Source organism: Thamnophis sirtalis, unplaced genomic scaffold (genome assembly GCF_051295495.1).
Source record: "Thamnophis sirtalis isolate CommonGarterSnake01/CBP01778 unplaced genomic scaffold, rThaSir2_p1.2 scaffold_6, whole genome shotgun sequence".
Lineage (NCBI taxonomy): Eukaryota > Metazoa > Chordata > Lepidosauria > Squamata > Natricidae > Thamnophis > Thamnophis sirtalis.
In genome coordinates, this window is record NW_028261386.1 from 101,559,490 (window position 1) to 101,578,996 (window position 19,507).

Below are 19,507 nucleotides of genomic sequence, written 5' to 3' on the forward strand. Positions count from 1 at the left end.
AGTTGCTATTAAACCAGGATACTTATGTCACCACTAGATTCAGAAGCATTGTATCTCAAGAGTAGCAGTAGCTTAAAGATAAGAGGAGAGGGTTATTGCATCTCTATAGCCTATTTATGGCTTGTTATCCATTGATCTGTAGGTTTTGTCATGGTGGGAAACAAGATATTGGACTAATTTGCTATTTGGCTTGATCAAGATGGTTTCAAAATCAATGTTAAACAAATCAATGGAGTTTTTTAAATTAAAAAATACGGAGAATTGGGATTCCCAATGGGCATCTGAAATCTCCACCCTCTACTTCATAAAACAAATACAATCAAAAGTTAAAGGAGACATTTTTAATTATCTTCCCTGCAAATAAACACTTCTTATACTGTATATCCTTTTCAAAACAAGAGACAGGAGAGACCGTCTCCTGGTTGTTACAAAAAGTCATAAGGGAACATAAGTCATAATTAAATGAAGTCTTTTGTCTACCCTGTTAGCCCTCCCCTCCCACTCACTCCAGTTGTTTCTCCTGAAATCTGGAAGAGTTTTTTTAAAGGATATTTTCTATCATCTTAAATGTTTTTTGTATAAAAAAACCTTATATATACAACTATGTATATAAGTATTATCCTATGCAGTTTTTGAGCCAAACTCAGAGAAGTGCCACCTTGATTGTCAAGTTCTTGGAGTTGGAACAGTTGTCTCTTGAACAGCTGCATTTGTGTAAGCCTGGAGGCAGGTGGCCCCACTAGTCACTTGCCACTCATCACCACGCTGAAGTTAGAAAGATCCATTCTTTTATGAAAAAAATGTTCCAAATGTATTTAAGAGTTTAGAATTACTTTGCTTCATTCACAATGCCTAAATATCTTCCATGCTGCTTCCATTTTTTTAAAATGCCAAATGATAAGTACGATTTCTGTCCTCACTAATATTAACAAACCCTTCAGCTTCCTAACGTCAATGCTTTTCACATCCTCATTCATTTCACTCAGTTCTTCTGAATGTGAGGCTATTGTGTTCAATTTTGCCATTTTAGGAGAAGAAATGCCAAGCTGAAGAAGCCTTTTAGCTCCTTTGTCATTCTGCTTTTCTTGTCTCGATGTGAGATGCTGCTATCAGAACCGTGAGGCAAAGAACGAAGCTGGCATTTGTGCGTAGGAAGGGAGGGTTATAACCAGCAGCTCAGCTCAGGAGCGATCCAGCACAGTAGGAATAATGGTGAGCTGAAAACCAAGATCAGAAGCTGTTACAAATTGACTTGACTTTGGCTCTGTCCCCACTCCTACATAGGCAAAAGTCTGACTAGAAGGGAAGTCATGGTGGAATCTAAAACCAGTAGAGATCTTTGCTTTTATCCTGAGGTTGCAAACCTGAAAACAGAGAGAAAAGAAAGAAAAAGAAAAAGAGAAGTTGGAAATTAAAAATAGGGAAGAGAAAAGAAATGAAATAAAGACAGAAAGAGCCAAATACCCCCATATGCTTGCAAAAATAGAGTAAGTTACTTAAAGCACAAGAACTTATTTCTAGAAGAAGTGTTAAATGAAGAATAAAGGCATATGGATCAGTGGTGGGATTCAAATTTTTTTACTACTAGTTCTGTGGGTGTGGCTTGGTGGGCATGGCAGGGGAAGGATACTGTAAAATCTCTATTCCCTCCCCACTCCAAAAGGAAAGTTCCTGCAAAATCCCCATTTCCTCCCAATCAGCTGGGACTGGAGAGACAGAGAATATATGGAGGCGGGGCCAGTCAGAGGTGGTATTTACCGGTTCTCCGAACTACTCAAAATTTCCACTACCGGTTCTCCAGAACTGATCAGAACCTGCTGAATACTGCCTCTGGTATGGATTAACTTCATGTGAGAATTTACAAAATCTAAGATGTTTGAAGGCACAACCACTGGGCAAGTTACTAAACATTATAGCCTATACTGTATTCAAACAGTTGTTTAAAATGACTCACTTCTTCATTTATTAAAAAAAAATAGAAAAATGCCAAATCTCAGACTTTTTATATAACTTCTGGCATCAAAAATAGTTGCCATGGTGATCCTTGACCAAAGTAAATAGAAAAAAATAAAATCAACTTGCAGTGTTATTGTGAAGTTGACAGTAATGGACAATAACATTCGGTAGAACAGTGTTTCGCAACTTGGCAACTTTAAGAAGTGGTGGACTTCAACTCTCAGAAATCCCCAGCCAGCAGAGTATTCTGGAAATTGAAGCCCACACATCTTAAATCTGCCAAGGTTGAGAAACACTGCAGTAGAGTTTCAGGACACTTACTGAAAGAAACAAAAAAAGACCTCACACTGTTGGTGTTCTGTTTCTCCTGTCTTCCTGGTAACATGATGCAATATGAGTCATGATGTCATCATGCTGAGTGTTTCCTTGTCCCCTCATGAAGAACCAATGATGTGGAGAGGGCTGAGGAAACACAACAGCTTTGTTCACACGTTGTGTTAGACAAGCCGTGGTTTGTTTAATCAAGGATGATTAAAAAAACTGCTGTGCCTGGGTTCTTAACATTATGCTAAACCACAAAGCATGGTTAGCAAGTTACAGTGGCTGGAGTAACAAAACAGGTCACATTCTAGGTAATACCAGCCAAGTAAATTACATGAAAACTTAAAGCTGGGGTACAGAATATTTGTCAGCTGAGGATCAAGATTTTTAAGGGCTGAAATGGTTCTTTAAGCTTGCAGAAGACTTAAGTTACCTAATTTGCACTTAGAGTCTCTGGTATACAAAGAAAAAAAAAACCATGATCACAATAAATTATTTTTCCTACCAGGTCTTACCTGTCTCCACATTCAGCCCTAAGCTCTGTGCCATCTCTCCCGCAGGACCAGCAAAAGGAGCTGGCGTTGTCCATGTTGATGTGGCAGGCTCATTCTTGCCTAGCTCACACTGAGGGCTTACTGGAGTGGGCACCGAGGCAGGAGTGAGGCGGTGGGGACGCACAGAAGCAGCAGGCACCAACAGCGAACCATAGCGAGGGTCAAAATGGGGGCTGTAGACCTCGTGCACTGTGGTGGGCCGAGGGTAAGCAGAACTCTGTGCACCGATGTATGGGTGGTGATGGTGATGATGGTGGTGGTGAGCTGGGTGCCAAGGTTCCGGGGGGCCCTGATGAAGGTGGCTGTGCAGTGAGCCTGGAGAATAAGGGTCCGCTGTAGCAAAGGGCAGTTCACTGTGGGCAGTAGCTGCCAGTGGGCTGCCCAAAGAGGCAGGCACAGAGGAAGGTTGGTAAGTGCTGTTCCAGAAGGAGGGTGGGAAACTACGCTGGCTCATGGGAAAAGATCCCTCTGTACAAAGAAAGATAAGGACAAAACAGGCAGCATTAGAAGGATAGGACGACAACTATTTCTATTCTTTGTCATTTACATACAACCAACCGTGTATCTTCTAGGGCTGGGATGGCAAACCTATGGCACGCATGCCACAGGTGGCACGTGGAGCCATTTGTCAGGGCAAGCGAAGCGTTGCCCTGTTAGCTGGCCAGCGTGCATGTGTGTGCTGGCCAGCTGAGTTCAGCCTTTTTAAAGCCATTTTTGCCCTCCCCAGGCTCCAGAGGCTTTAAAGGAGCCTGGGGAGGGCGAAAACAGCCCCCTGCCCCCGAGAAGCCCTCTGGAGGTTTCAGGAGCTTCCCTGAAGCCTCAGGAGTACAAAAAAACCGGCCCTACGAGCAAACCGGAAGTTCGGGAACAGACTTCCGGTTTGCTTGTAGGGATGTTTTTAGTCCTCCGGAGCCTTCAGGGAAGGGCCTCTGGGGGGTCTCTGGGGGGATAGGGGAAGCTGTTTTTGCCCTCCTCAGGCTCCAATAAAGCCTCTGGAGCCTGGGGAGGGTGAAAAAAGCATGCAAAAAATGGGGGGAGCACCTGTTATATGCACGAGCACTGGGGGGGTGTCGCACATTGCATTATGGGTGTGGCATGCCCATGCATGACCCCCCCTGCACTCCCCCTTATGGCACAAGAGCCAAAAAAGATTCACCATCACTGTTCTAGGTATTTCCTCTTCTGTAACCAAGACCAATAAGTTTATTCTTCTAAGAGTTCTCAAATAGACGGATATATCCAGCCTTTTGCATCCTTACAAGATATGAGTTTAAAACAAAAGCAATTACCATAAAACGACTCATTAGATTATTCAGGTGACACTTGAATGCTTTCTTTTTTGTTATTAATATTTCTAAACTGAATAAAACACATTGAGCATTTGTTCTAACAAATATGACAAAAACTACTTGCATCATGCAGGTATAAAAGCTTAAATAACTTCTGTCTGTGCTTCATTTCACACTGTCTCTTCCTGACTCTGGGTAATGAACAAAACTAGAGAAAACATAACAACAGACAGCCCAGGGCGAAATAAAAAAACCAACAAAACAAAACAGAGGCTGTTGAACAAATCATAAAACTTAACCCCAGGGATGGGATTCAGCCGATTCACTGGCAAACTGGATGCACAATGTTAATTTTGCATCCAGTTTGCCGAGCCGGTTGTTGCAAGGACCAGCTGGACCCACCCACCCCGCCCTGACCCTCCCAGGAGTCTCCATGCGGCCTATTCATCATGCCAGGTAAGTGCAGGGCCCGTGTGGAAGTCTGGGAAGTTTGGGAAGGTAAAAAATGGGCCTTACAAAAGTCCGGAAATGGGCCCATTGCTGGCCTCTGGAGCTTGGGGAGGGGCATTTTTACCCTCCTGGAGGGTCAAGAAAAGCCTCTGGAGCCTGGGGAGGGTGAAGGCTGAGTAGGCCATGCCCACCCAACAACTGGGCAGAGAACTGGTTGCTAACATTTTTCAGTCCCACTCCTGGTCCAAAGCCAAGTTTTCAAAGCTTTCTGGAACCCTGGGAGACAGGATGCTGTCTTTTATGTCTGGGGGATGCTGTTCCAGAAGGGTGGGGCTGCAACAGAGCAGGCATGCGTCTGAAGAAGGGGAACTGGAATACATCCATTCTACAAAAACATACTGGCTAGGCAAAAACTTTTGGAGACAACTTGCCTCTCAGATTCCCAGGCCCTATGCCATACTTTATAAGTAAATATTCTTCAGAAGTGAATATCATGAAACTGTGAATGGAAGGCTCAGAGCTGTGCTTTCAATTCTGAAATAGTTATAATTCTTTATAAATTTAAAACCTTGGTGTTCAAAATTGAGAGTATTTACATGCACCTTGAAGGTGAATTTTCTCCTCCCAAGCTGAATGTCACTGAAAATGTGTAGGATATTATTTTTGAACACATTATTATTTTAGTACCACAAAAGAATTGTCAAGACTTTGATGCTTTTAAAACAACAGTTGGTTTCATACACTACTGTATGTGAAACTCTAACGTGTGTTATATTTTGACTTGGTGTTAACCCAATCATGGTTTATGCACTTCTAACATAAAACATAGTTTAGTACAAATATGCTGTTTCTGACTTACTCAAAACATGACTAGATGCAAAGAATGAAGCCGATGTACCTTTTTATTCTTTCACATTAGCTTCAAATCAAAATATAAATTTCTACACAATTTTAAAAATTATACTTATATTTAAAAATAGCATGTGAACTGGGATCAGATGAATGTTTGGTATTGTGCATTAAATTGTTCTGTTACTAATCAATTAAAAATCATTCTTAGTACCAGTCTCTTTTTATTTCTGTGTCTATAGTGGCCACCACTGAATCTGATTGCTGACAACTTGATTCACCAGTCCCTACAGTTTTCTTGGCAATTTTTTCAAAAAATACTTTGTGACAGAATTAGCCACACAAAGTGGACACAATCACCTAAACAGCATAAGATTAGCACAAGACTCCCCTTGGCTCGGCATTTCACCATCCTTTGTGTTGCTGGTTGCTTTAGGTTCCTAGTGCGCACTGGAAGGCTGTACTGTATTTGATGATCTTTTCCAGTGGTGGGTTGCAGGAGGTACGCCCTGGTACAGGCATACCGGAGCCTGCCTGGAGCACTGAATACCGTTCCGGTATGGTGTTCCAGAGGGCCCAGCCGCCCTTACCTGTCTTTTAAGCCTTTGGCGCTTCCGTGCATGTGCATAGAGTGTATGGCACCTGGGTGACGCTCCGCCGAGCAGCTGGAGCGTCATGGAGGCTTGCGGAGGTGTCACAGGCAGGTACAACACACGCGCACTGTGGGCAATGCCAGGCCTGTTCCAATCGTACCAGTTAAAACAGGATCTGGAACCCACCACTGGTCTTTTCACATCAAATAAATATGTTTTTGATGTTTCTTCACAATCATAAAACCATAGGCGCAGGAGTGGGTATTACACTAATGGATCAACTGTAGTGAGTCATGTAGATTTGTTTCTGCAGCTGACCTGATGCCATCAGAATGAAACTACAGTCATGCATCTGAAACTAAACGTTATTATGCTCACTAGGATCTAGTGCAGGGATGTCAAACCCGCGTCTTCATGATGTCATCACATGACATATTGTGACTTTTTCCCCTTCGCTAAACTGGGCATGGACATGGCAAGCAGTCCGCCGACTGCATGTTTGACAGCTCTGATCTAGTGGAAGGGAGAAGAGAACAAATTGTCATGAAGAGGAATATCCCAACTTCTATCTTGAAGAGTAACATTACAATAGTCTTCAGTGGCACCCTTCAATTATATTGTTGGGTTTTTTTCCTTGTTTTTTAACAATTTTATCTGAAATCACAGTTGTTGGGAGTGGAGTGACATATAAATAAATAGTAAGGGACCACAATTCTAATAATTCCAGGCTGTGTGAAAAAGCTGAGCTAATTGGGGGTTTGCAGGAGCTGTAATGCAAGACTCCTAGATGGAGGGCATGGATTTGGAAAAGGTTACTTAAAGTTGTGGTGAATTCTTCCAAATGGCAGGACATATATCATTTTCTAACTGAAAGTTTTTACTTGAGGACAGTTCATTATTTAAGAGAACCGAAGAAGTGTTTTCTGAGGTATTTTAGGATGAAATTCTGGAAATGTTAAAAGATGAATTGATCCATCAAACTGCAAGAGCTGGGAACCGCTGGCTAAGCAGCAAGGAATCAAAGGATGTTGCTAATGGATGATGATGGATTTTATCCATCCTACTTGGCTGGGTTCACACACATTATATGAACATACATACCAGAGTTTATAAACTATTGTGTGCTATTTATGGCATGATAATAATAACCCCAAAACATAATAGTTTACCTCAGTATCACTTGTTTGTTTTGGTTTAGCATAATGTGTGGAATTAAAATTTGGTCTGCTCATAGGCAAGCCATGTTTAATGAGCTACACCAAGGTGTATGTGATGGCAATTATGGTGATTAAGTGAGAATTTGTCACCCTCTCAAATGCTTCAAGGAGCAGATATATGCCTAATAATTTGCATTCCAGGCAGACGGTGCCCCAAAACAAGACTTGGCTGGCTGGCGTGATAGACCAATGCATTGTAAGAATACAAATCTATACATACTTGGCCAAAAATAATTATTTCTGATTTCAGCAGGGTTTGTTTCCAGGGAAGATAGCATAAGAGTCTAAAACTCCCCTTTCAAATTGGTTACTTTCCTGAATGTTAAAGCTTTAAATCAGAAATATTTAAGACCCATAATATTTTTACCAGGCAGAATTGTCATACATTATTGTGTATGTTGTTACATTATACAGCCGTGATGGCAAATCTATGGCACATGTGCCAGAAGTGGCACACAGAGCCATCTCTCTGGGCATGCAGGCTGTTGCCCATTGCTCTTCTGGGTTCTGGTGCGCCAGTCAGCTGGTCTTTACATGCGCAGGAGTGCTGGAAACCAGAAGAGCAGCCACCCAGTGTGCATGCACACACTGGGAAGATGATAGTCCAGTTTCCAGTGTGTGCATGCACACCAGCCACCTGCTCTTCTGGTTTCTGGCATGCATGTGCGTGTGGAGACCAGCTGGCCATTGCGCATGCGCGCACCGGAAATGGAAAGCTCATTTTCCCGGCATGCACATGCTCACTGGGCAGCTGCTCTTCCAGTTTCCTGCATGCACAAACACACACACACACTTCCATTATGGCACTCGGTGCCGAAAAGGTTCTCCAACCCTGTTAGAGAGAGAAAAACTGCATGCTAATTTTGAATACTGTTTCTCTTCATTTGTTTAGAAAAAGCAATAATAGGGACTACTAATTCTGCTCTTCCATAAAAATTCAAATCTGGAAGAAAGATCAATATATCTGGAACAATGTGTTTTAATGTCAGCTTGGCTCTCAGAAGATGATTTAAGTTAAATTTTCTCTATGAGCATCTCATCAGGACTTGAAATCTAAGTGGTGCTGCCTTGATTAGTACTTGGATGAGAATACAAAGGTTGGAATTTAAAAAAAATATCTAGAAAAAGACAGTACAGTATAAAAGCATGTTGGTATTGCTGCTATAAAATAATGACACAGTGATATCCAGTGGGAGGCAAACAGTATTCAAACATATCTTTTCCCTAGCTTTGTTTAGGAAACGGGCAGCTGTAGCAGTACAAACTTCAGGCATAAAAATAAAGAGGTTGTTTTGACTCATAAAGGTGAACTGCTTATTAACCAAAGTTTTCATGATGATAAATGTGTTCGTCTTTCAGGTGCCACAGCACTCTTCATGGCTGTGGCTGAAATTTGAAACTCTGGTGCTTCTGAAATAGCACTGTCCGACAATGACACACTTTTCCAGTTAGGAAGTTTGGTTCCCACGAAATAAATCAAGACAGTGATTGCAAAAGCTTTCCATTTAAACTTACACTTACTTTACTTTGACAAATTTTTATGAGACTACCATTGTGGTATAGCCATAGATACTGAAGTGATGTTGGGATTATGTTAAGGGATTCTCCATGATCAGGCAGGACACTCAGATGCTCCATTTCATTTCAAAACAGAATGAAAAGGGCTGAGCTTCAGAGTCCTTCAAGTTATTTCAAGCTTCCATCCAAAAAATGTTTATGTAGACTTAAATAAAGCCAGATGAGTTTAGTCATAGAACAATGCCAATGCCCTCCTCTACCTGCTTGTCTTCAGATATTATCAGAATGGCATAGACATTTACTAGAAGACCCAATTCCTGAGTGCTATACTCACTGTGCCAAAGATGGACCCTAATGTCCCCCACATCTACCAATTGCTTCACTAAAAATAATCAGTCTTGTTCTCCCAGCAAAGAGCTAGCCCCAGAACTACCCTCTTAGAAGATTTTGGCAATAGGAAATATTCTCATCTGGGCATCTCATACATGCCCATTGACTAGTTAGCTCTTTTCCCCATTTCTCTCAGAATACATGGTGTAAGCCAGGAATGTCCAAAGTCTGGCCCAGGGGCCAATTGCGGCCCATTTTCAATTTTTTTTAAATAATTTTTTTTATTTTCAAAGCAAACACAACACATCCTTCTTTACATACTGTAGAAAGTGTATCAGTTGGTTACAAAAAGATTTTCGTGCATCACTTCCACAGTCAACAAACAATTCATATTAACTCAAGTATTTTAACTCAGATATTTATACATGTTACCATCATCATACCTCCATTTTCATTTGACTATAATTATTTAAACGTCCTTCATCATAAAATATACCAAGATTTAGTACATAACCACATACTGGCATTTCATTTACTATTTCTAAAATCCTCCATTAACACTGAATTCTTATGTCCTATTCTAGCTAAACATCCATATTTAATAACAAAATTTTCTAATCCTCCTTTCCAAATCACTGTTTACAATTTACATACAGTTTCCTTATGTTGTACCCATGCCTATATATACGTTGTTATCCTTATCCCTCCTTTATTTATCTATATCCTGTATCATAAAATTTCCCCCCTAATAATCAAGATTTTAACTGTATCTAACTTAGTTCTTTTTTATTAACGTTTATATATAATCCAAAAGGATTTCTAATCTTCCTTTCATGGGTACCATTCAATATTCATATCCAATTATTACTTATCATAACACTACACATTGTATACATTAGTAACATTATCAATTATTTATTTAACTATATCTATTGCCATTAAATTTCACTGTTTAACTAGTTTTAAATTGTGCTCTTCCATCTATCAACCTGTATCTTTCCAGTAGCAAAACAGTCTCATATCTTCTGCCATTTGTGGTGTCAGTCCTCTAATCATCTCCTTAATCAACTTTGTATGGACTCCTCTTAGTAACTCCTTGCTTATAAAATCTCTCATGTAATTTCGATGCCCTTCTTCTGTTTCCTTAATCAGCTTATCTTTGATTGTCAGTAGTGTTATCAATGATATTGCTAATATAATTTCTCTCTTTAAATCCATAAATTCTTTTGTTTTTTCTTCTTCTGTATCTTGCCATCTGGGGTAGATTTCTCCTCCATTTAGTTCCTCTTTCAGTATTCCACTCTTTCCATTTTCAGAGACAAACCAATCACCATAAATATCAGCAAATTTAATTTATTTATATTCATTTTCCTCTTCAATTTTTAGGGTTTTAACCACCACTTTTTCCACTTGATAAACATCTCCATCATATTTTGCTGTTAGATGCTCTAAGTCTTCCAGCTTCTTCTCTATACTCTCATATGTATTTGATAATTTCTGTATATCTGAGAATATCTTTTGCAGACTTAAAAGTTTCTTTCTGCTGTTGAAATTGGGCCATTTTCTCCAGGTAACAAACACTGCTGCTCTATCTTGGAAAGTTAATAAGATTAAGCGTAGATTAACAATAATGTTTTATTTTCACTTTTCTCTGGTTAAAGATATACTTCAAAGGGACATCTGTATGCTTTTCTTCTTATCACTCTCTATAAACAAGCAGCAAGACCTTGGAGTGCCAAGCCAGGACAATCAGTGAGAAAAACAAGAGTGTTTCATTTCCAATACACAAACCTTCCAGCCTCCGAGTAGCAGTGTTATTGTTGCAATTTTCTTTGTTTCTTTTTGTATCTTTTTTGTATTTCAAGTTAAAAAAGTCTGATTCTTGAATGAGTTAGAAGAACACCCACAGTAATGAAAGAGGAGAATTTTAGTCCATAGGTTACAAAGAATAATAAAAGAAAAAAAAAGAAGAAAACTTAATCCATTCGTTTTAAAAGGCTTGCATAAATTCCATCCATGAAGATAGCATTTAAAAAGTAAGATAACCCACTGTCCAAAACCATTCCAAATTTAATTCCGCCGCTTATTTCTTCTGTTCTCCAATTTAAATTAATTTTAAGTTTTTTATAGGCAGTCTCTTTTTAAAATGGTAAAAATTCCTCACCAGCTGGAAACACTTTCTCTTTCCATATCCTTCCATTTTGGAGCTGCTCTAACTTCATCAGCCTTGGCTAGATTTTTTGTCGCCGGCTTGAAGAACTTCTCTTGCATCGATCAGGGACTTTGCGATGTCCCTGAGATCAGCAAGACATATTCTTCCTGTTCACTGTCTCTGCGGGACGGTTTAGGTCCGATTGGACCACCCAGCGGCAAAAGTATCGGCTGCGGTCTCGGAGCATCGGGACCGCATGTCTGTATCGTCGTGACGTTGGATCCTCCCTCCTGGCCAGTTTTCAAATTTTGAGGCCCACAGCCTCTTCTCCCTGCCGGCTCAGTCTGTCACTCATCCCTGCCAGCTGGCGTTTTTTCCTTCACTGCACATTAATGTTAATGGTTCAAAGAATGTCAGGCTGAATGGTCGGCCCCACATATTTTCACCTCACCAAATCTGGCCCTCCTTGCAAAAAGTTTGGATACCCGTGGTGTAAGCAATATTTTTGTAAAGATAATAATGAATGCCTGTTATCTTTCAACAATGAATGTTGTGGCTTATTCAACAAATCTTGGTTAAGGCATTATAATTTTATAAACATCTTTCTATACAGGAACATTATATTTAATACTGTTTGTTTTCCTTTTTATAAGTAAAAAGCTGGTATGTACTTCATGCACTTGATTTATAAGAATAGCAGTATTTTTGGTACACTGAAAAAAAAACCACCTCTGTTGTTTTATTGGATCCATCCTTAGCAACCAGAGTTCATTTTTATACTTGCAAATATCGGTTTTTATTGTTATAACATATTATTAGCTGCCCAGAATTGCATTTGCAAGATGGGTGGCCAAATAAACTGATTTATAAATGAATGTACCTACCATAGTTTACTGTTTGAAAAAAAAAAGATATAATTACTACTTAACCAATCTTTCCTCTCTATATAACTTCACAGCTTTATTAAAACATGACTCTAAATATATTAATTCATATGTGCCTGACCATGATTTGTTTAACAGAATTGCTAAGTAACACCCTGTACTAAACTATAAAACTATGATTTCCCACCACAGCTTCTGGGCTCACACTGACACTAAGCTAAAATTAATCCATAGCTTAATATAATCCATGAACCAGGCAACCTTTTCAGCTAATATTAACTATTCCCACAACCCAATATTCAGTGGAAAAGATTCCAAACAATTCTATTTGACCAAAGCAGAGCACCATTCTGACACAGTAATAAGTTTCTTCACTGTGGCCAACAGGAACACAGCAATCAACGTAAGAAGACAAAAGAGTTTTCCTACCTCTAAACATGCCTGAAATTAATTTTAGGAGAGGGTAATTTGGAAAAATTATGCTGTTCTAATTAATGGATGGAACTAGGGCTTATAATTTGGGGGGGAAGGGCTGGAGAGATTGAGCAAAGTCACAGGGGTCTTTCTTATCTCTGAGAAAGTGAAGTGAAGCAGGTTGCTTTCTGTTCTCTTTTTCCAAAGCAAGTTTTTATATGGATGAGGCTGCTGGGCAGATCAAACCATAAATCTTTATCCAGAAATATCACTGGTCTGCCCTCCAACCATCCACCCTGAACATGAACAGAAGCAGGCAGTGGGTACATTTGAGAATAAAGTATTCTGTTGCTTACATAAATCTCTTCATCAGTTCTATCACAGAGACTGGAGATATAAGTCTCTCTTTCTCCCTCTAGAAATTACTTAGGAAATGAAATATACGAGAGACAATCGTGTGTGTGTGTGTGTGTGTGTGTTCTTTCAGTTCTGCATTCAAAACATATTCCTGGGTTCAAATTCTTTTATTCTTATATCATTTTGTGTCAGACTATGATTGATAGTTCTATTAAAATGAAGTAAGTCTCACAAACTTGGTTGCCTTTAGTCATTTTGATAGTAACTAAAATATATTATAGCAACCCACAGACCATCAGTTCTGATCAGTCCTTTGCATACTGTACTTTAAAGCAATCTATATTTGAAAATAATCTTAGTTATCACAGATTCCCACCTTAGTTTGGTGGTATGAGCATGGAAGTTTCTAACCATGTAGGAAAGCTGCATGGTTAGAAAGGGAATTTCAGAGACTTATCCCCTAGATATAAATTCTACCCTGCTAGTCCTCATTTCTTCAGCAGCTGTTATCAGATGGCCCAAGACATTTTGCTGCAAGACGTCTGCCTTTTTGTCCTCAAATATCAGGAATAGCAAAACTTTTCTTCAACACAAATGATGGGGCAATATTGATTACATCCCAAAGCAACGTAGATTTTTTGGAGAGGACTGTCTCATTCTGGCTAACATTAGGGCCAGTCCTGGTCAGAATTCTATGAAATAATGCATCCAAAGAAGGCTCATTTATTTGCTAGTGGAGATGTTACAGTCATAGGAATATTCTTCTTCTCTTAAAAGTATTCCAAACTTGCATAGCACAACAACTACCTATCCACGAACAACAAAAACACTCTTTGTTTCTTAGTTTTTAAAATCTCCACATAACTACAATCTCTCAAAACCCAGCAAGCTGAGAAATATACCCGTTTGTGGCCAATGCTAAAAGGAACCACTTACATGGGGCAGGCAACAGTTTCCAGATGCCTTAGATCAGGGGTCTCCAACCTTGGCAACTTTGCCTAGAGGACTTCAACTCCCAGAATTCCCCAGCCAGTTTTGCTGGCTGGGGAATTCTGGGAATTGAAGTCCTCCAGGCTTAAAGTTGCCAAGGTTGGAGAGCCCTGCCTTAGATTATAACTCTCATGTTAGAACTCTAAGGACCCGAAGGCCACAGGTTGACCACCGCTTGACCCACGCTCTGCGAGTTGCATCTTCTTGAGCCTCAGGTGACAGGGGCAAAGCGAGCCCGAAGGCAGCCGGAGACGAAGAAGACTACCCAGCTCACCTCTCCAAGGGGCGGAGCTCCTTGCGACGGCTTTGAGGCTCGCGCTACTGGGCGAGTAGCTGCTGGGCTGGCTGAGGGCTCGGCTGAAGTGCTCGTCCACCACGGCGCTGATGTCCCCTTGGAAGTAGGTGAACAGGACACACCTGGCGTTTATGTACTCGGCCTCGGGGGGGCGCTCTTTCTCCGGGCTGCACTCCTCCTCCTTGATGCTGGCCGGGGCGGCGTGGTTGGAAAAGGAGGAGCTGCTGCTGCCGCTGGTGCTGGCGCTCTCGGCGGCTTCCTGCATCTTCGAGTAAAAGGCTAATTTCTGCGAAGGGGAGGCAAAACGGTCAGCGTCAGGGATCCCCCGCTGCCCTCCCCTCCTCCCGCCTCAAGTATTTCCTACACGTGGTGTGTGTGTGTGTCTCGGAGCGACAAAATACACTTGCCCTTCTCTCCTGTCTTTCCTCTGGGAGCCCGAGGCGGTTTACCAGGCGGTCTGCTCTCATTTTCAATCCCACAACACTCTTACGTGGGGGCGGGGGGCGGAGAGGGAGCGACCCCCCCCGCCCGAGCTAGTCTTTTTTTCAGCTCATCTAATCGCCTCAAGCCAATAAGATACCATTTATCGGCGCAACCAGGCTGGGTGAAGCTTACTCGAAAAACCATTAGAGGCGAAGCAGTTTGGCAAACTGACATAGTCACCACCGTCGCGAGCTCGGTGGCTGCCTGGAGACCTGATCGAGAGTCTCCAACGCGGTAATTGTAGTAGCTATCACACACACGCCCGCGAAAGCGCGGGAAAACCAGCGAGGAAAGGGTTCCGTTCTGCCGCGCCAATCAGCCGGCCGACTTAGAGGCTCCCCTCACCCGCCGCCTTCGAGGAAAGGAGTTGTCAGAAAGGCGCGCGGGGCTTCCCGCTGCCACGAGTCCCACGCCAGGCAGGGACGCCAGTCACGCCTAGAGAAAAATAGGAGAGAGCCTGGGATTCTGAGGCGCGAGGCAGGAGCTGCTTGGGCGTCATTAACTTAATTCCAATGACTCCTCCCCACGCGGAACGTGGCTTATGGGAGTGGTAGTCTAGCCCATTTAGAAAGCAAAGGGCTAGAGAGAGAAAGAGACCGCCATAAGCCGTCGGTCGGTTTTCAAGGAGGCGGCTTCGTTGGCGACGCCTTTGCCTTGAAAGTCTCCTTCGGCGGAGGCAATTTGGGACGGATATTAGCCTAACGCTCGCCTCTCAAGGGTTTCAAAGCTGGCCAGGACGCGCCCGCTGCCTTTTCCGAAGCCCGGATGGAAGAGGCCCGCAGCTTCGGCTGCTCGGCTTCGGATCCATTGGCCGCGGGGGAGTTTCTGCCCACCCTGTTCATTTCCCCGGGGAGAGTTTCTCCCCCCCGCCTTCGCTGTGGAAATTTCGGAGAAAGGAAAATCCAACGTGCTCCTGTATCTTCGGTCAGCGCGCGCGGCCTGCCCTCCTTTTTCGGGCTGGCAGGTGCCAGCGGAACCTTTCAAAAACGTCGGGGCCTCGAACGGGCCGGAGGGCTGTTTGCCGGAGCCGGCCGGAGCCGAGAAGGCTGCGCGGAGCTGCACGGACAAGGGAAACTGGACTGGGAATAGCTCGGTCTAAAAGGCCATCCACTTAACGCATCTGGAGAAGGAAGGCGACCGCCATATATCACTGCCTAACGATTCCAAACGACCAAAGGCAGCGAAGAATTTCCCACTCTAAATCAAGTTTATTTTCTCGTTGACAGAGTTAGCAGATCAAACGCCCAGAATACACGAAAAGCATAGGGGCATCCAAGAAAACCGCACATTGAATAGTATAAGTAAGGGAAAACTACTCTGAAACGGATCGTTGAACCTGATGGCGATTTAAGTCATACTTTGTGCCTTCGGCTTCAGAGAGCCACAAGACTGTTCCCCCCCCCCTTGCTGGGATCTAACAAGTTTCACCCTCTGGAAACCGGGGGAACCCTGGACCTCCGAGAAAGACTGTGATTGTCGACTTTTACACGATTCATTAGATCCAATTCTACCGCAATGAGCGACCAAGAATAGATTTCGAAGAGCCTTGACTTCTGTCCCGAATGTACAGATTCTCAAGGACCACGGAGCAGAGTTCCAGTTGACTGCTCTCTCTTGGGTGGAAGGCTGCCCTCTCTTCAGAACAAATGCCTGCAGGGTCCTAGTTTAATTTCTCTTTTGGGAAAAAATTAGGCATTATGAATCACGAGCATTTTGAGAGGGGCGTTTCACGAGGTGGACGTCCTAAAGTCACGGGACTCTTCCCATATTTAGCCTAAGCAGAAAAACCCTTGTTGGTTACAAGAAGAGACAGTGAAATGAAAGAGACAAGAGACTTGTTCGTTTCAAAATAGATTTTTTTTGGGGGGGGAGGAGAAATTGCTCCTCAAAAAAAATATGTGGCGAATAGAGGGGAAAAGATATTTCGGAAAGGAACAGGTTATATTTACCAGGTTCTCGAAAGTCGGCTAAACATTTTCCGCATTGGCTTTCCCGCGGTTAAGCTGCTTACAGCTGCTACTTTTGGGAACGGCCGAAGCAAATAATTTGGATTCGGATGCAATGTTAAGTGCCTGGAAAACATAATCGGAGAAACGCTTTCAAATGGGACTTTGTCAGCGAACAAACAAGGCTGGACCAATCTCTGCGTCAACAATGATTTTCTCTCGAAAGTCAAGTGAGAGGGCAACTGGAAGGATTCCCAGTCACTGAGAAAGCTATTACCAATGGCTACTAACTGTGGTGGCCAGTACATTCTGATGCCCTCCCTATGCCAACATGTTGCAGGCGGTCTTCCTTTGGGAACTGTAACATGTTGGAGCACTGGCCCTGATCCGGGGATTCTAATAAGAAAAAAATGTAGAAAGGTCATTTGATCCACTGCTACCCAGAAAAGGGGAAAGCACATTATTACAAGCTGATAAATTGTTCAGTCTTAAGAACTTTCCCTCCCAGAATCCATCCATTCCGATGTTCAGATTATCTCAGGCACATATCTACTTCTTTTACTCTGAAAATCCACTGCAGGTTACAGCCCTTAATGTCATAATGTCTGAGCCCCAGAATTCTAAAACATTCTGGTTTTCAAAACACCCACTGACAATATTCCAATGCAAAATCCGCTGGAATTCCACAAGGTAGCAGGTAATGAAAATGGAGCATCTTCTCTGTGAAGACCCTTTGTTCTGAGTTTACAAGTAAGTATTCTTCAATATAGAATAATGGCAATGGGTAATTTTGTTGCTATTTGAATAAAGTAAGGCAGCGGGGAGAAATTTATTGTGGAGGGGAGAAGGAACAAGCAAATGAATACACTGCCTTCACAATACTTCATTTTATGGAGAAAATGGATTTATTTCCTGAAGATTTAAACCAAATGTATTTTTAACGATTTCTTGGGAAGCATAAATTAGGCACTTCATATCTGTGACTTCAGACTGCTAAGAAGGCAGCCCAAACAGCCCCATTCCTTAATCATTTCTGAACAAAAGGAGAGGAAACGAAACGAAACAGGTGCGATTTTCTTCTGAATCCTCTTTTAATCCTCTTTTATCCTAACAGGTTTAGAATTAAACAGTATTTTTCTGTCACTGTAAACAACAACGATAACAATATTAGGCCTGCTCGGGACGAATTCGATAAAACACATCTATCTAAAGAGGTATATTAGGTGCACAATCTTGTTCTAATCACATGGATTAAAGGTTGTTCAAGCGATTAAAAACAGGAGTTTCCTTGTTTTTAACAAAAGATCCTAAAGGATATCCAGCTAGCGATTTAATAGTCAGTCATATCCTATCACGAATGCACAGTATAGGAACGTCTGCATGACCAGAAACCGCGGTTCTAAATAAAAACGAAAGAACCAGTTCCATTTCGTATCGACTCTTTCTCACAAAGGGTTACGCAGTATGAAGAGCAATGCCGAGGGCGGAGGTATCAAAAATCTGCAAAGCAGGTTAGCTAGATTTTAGAAACCCACGAAAAATTTCTAACACGTATGCAGAATATCTCGAGGTCAGAGATTTACAGGCAGGTGAGATCTCGCTACTAAAACCCGATATTATACCGTCGCCTTCTTCTATGTATATTGCTAGGTATAAAGTCATTATCTTAAAATAACGAGGGGGACGTAAATGTTTTCTGTGGCAAAAGCTTTTGCGGACAAATGCCACAATTGCTTAAATCATAATTGACGTAGATGAATTTTGGATGGCGCCGGGCTCCGGTTTACTTAACTGCTTTCGCTATCCGAGCGAGCGCTCTGAACACACCTTTCTAAGTTGAAAGCTAAGCTAACCGATAGTTGCAAGGAAGAATCTTCCATTCCGCCGCTACCAATCGTGGCGGCTTGGATCCCGCGGGCGTCCAGAAGGTTTACACCAGCGATTTGGCAGGCCTTTCCAACTGTCCGCTTAGGATTTGCCCTCGGAGTTGTCCGCAGGAGGAAGCAGCGCGCCCTACGCAAAGGATTCCACACAAAGAACTGGAAGAAACGAAATCCTTCGCCAAGACCACCAGCCCCATTGTAGTCTGAGCATTTTAATAGGGGTGACTACTGTACTATCCCACCCACCCCGCACTCATCCGTTCCGGGAAAGAGGAAGTTATTGACCGACAGCGCGAATAAACCCCGAGATGAACAGAACCAGTATCAGGCCAGTCTCCCCCACGCAACCTTGCCCTTTGGAGGGACGCGCCCGTCCAGCTACCTACCTGGTGATAAGGACTGTAGGCTGCTGCGAAGTAAGGCTGGGGAGGACCGTAGACTTGGTACATAACATCCAGACAGCTCATGGCAAAAGGCGGCTGGGGCTGGCGCCGCAAAGCGGGCTAGGAGGCCAAGCCAAGGGGCGGCTTCTTCATGGGGCTGCCTGGGAAGCAGCCGAGCCCCCCGGCCACTAGGAAGAGGTGAAGTCGCGTGCTTTGCTCTCCCTCCTTCGACGCGCCCGCCGCAACAGCCCACCAGCTCAGGACCCAAAGGCGCGGCGGGCGCCCGTCGGGAGGCATTTAAACGGCAGGGCCGGCGTCAAGCGGAGGCGGAGACGGGCCAGCCCGCGGGACCAATGGGGAAGCCGCGTGCGCGCGCGCCCCGGACGTCCTAGTGCGCCGCGGACACTCGTGCCGCGCTGCTTTGGGCTGTTGTGAGTGGGGAAGTGGCCGGGCGGTGCTGAATTTCCCGTCCTTCCCTGTAGACGAACAGCGGCGGCAACGTCTTTTGGAGGCTTCGCCGAGGATCGATTGGTTGCATCCCTAGTCCTCCAATTCACGAACACCTGAGAAAGATGCAAAATCTGGAAATGCAGTGAGAGAGCCTGGGGTGAATGAGTAGATAGAGGCCGAACGATGGAGGTCG

General features: G+C 43.0%; 1 protein-coding gene across 4 annotated transcripts; it reads right to left on the reverse strand.

Annotated features, from left to right (window-relative positions):
* Positions 1–326: 326 nt before the first annotated feature.
* VGLL2 (vestigial like family member 2) lies at positions 327–19,146 on the reverse strand. Of its 4 annotated transcripts, none has more exons than XR_015697064.1 (5): positions 18,868–19,146; positions 14,149–14,455; positions 2,793–3,299; positions 2,303–2,418; positions 327–1,364 (listed from the first exon to the last, which is right to left on the reverse strand). XR_015697064.1 is itself a non-coding variant. In XM_087718574.1 (4 exons), the coding sequence occupies exons 1-4, from the start codon at positions 18,946–18,948 to the stop codon at positions 1,346–1,348; spliced, it is 924 nt and encodes a 307-aa protein (XP_087574700.1). In that variant the 5' UTR covers positions 18,949–19,146; the 3' UTR covers positions 327–1,345. The 4 variants fall into 4 exon arrangements, 2 of the variants coding, with proteins under 2 accessions (XP_087574700.1, XP_087574699.1); XR_015697065.1 differs by having other exon boundaries at positions 2,278–2,418; XM_087718574.1 differs by lacking the exon at positions 2,303–2,418 and having other exon boundaries at positions 2,783–3,299.
* Positions 19,147–19,507: the final 361 nt, after the last annotated feature.

Excerpts from the sequence above, each read along its gene's own strand:
- VGLL2 (XM_087718573.1), bottom strand. The coding sequence starts at position 18,948 with ATGAGCTGTCTGGATGTTATGTACCAAGTCTACGGTCCTCCCCAGCCT. Across the intron at positions 14,456-18,867 it reads CCTACAGTCCTTATCACCAG|AAATTAGCCTTTTACTCGAA; the intron begins GTAGGTAGCTGG and ends TCCCCTTCGCAG. Across the intron at positions 1,365-2,792 it reads AGGGCTGAATGTGGAGACAG|GTTTGCAACCTCAGGATAAA; the intron begins GTAAGACCTGGT and ends CTCTGTTTTCAG.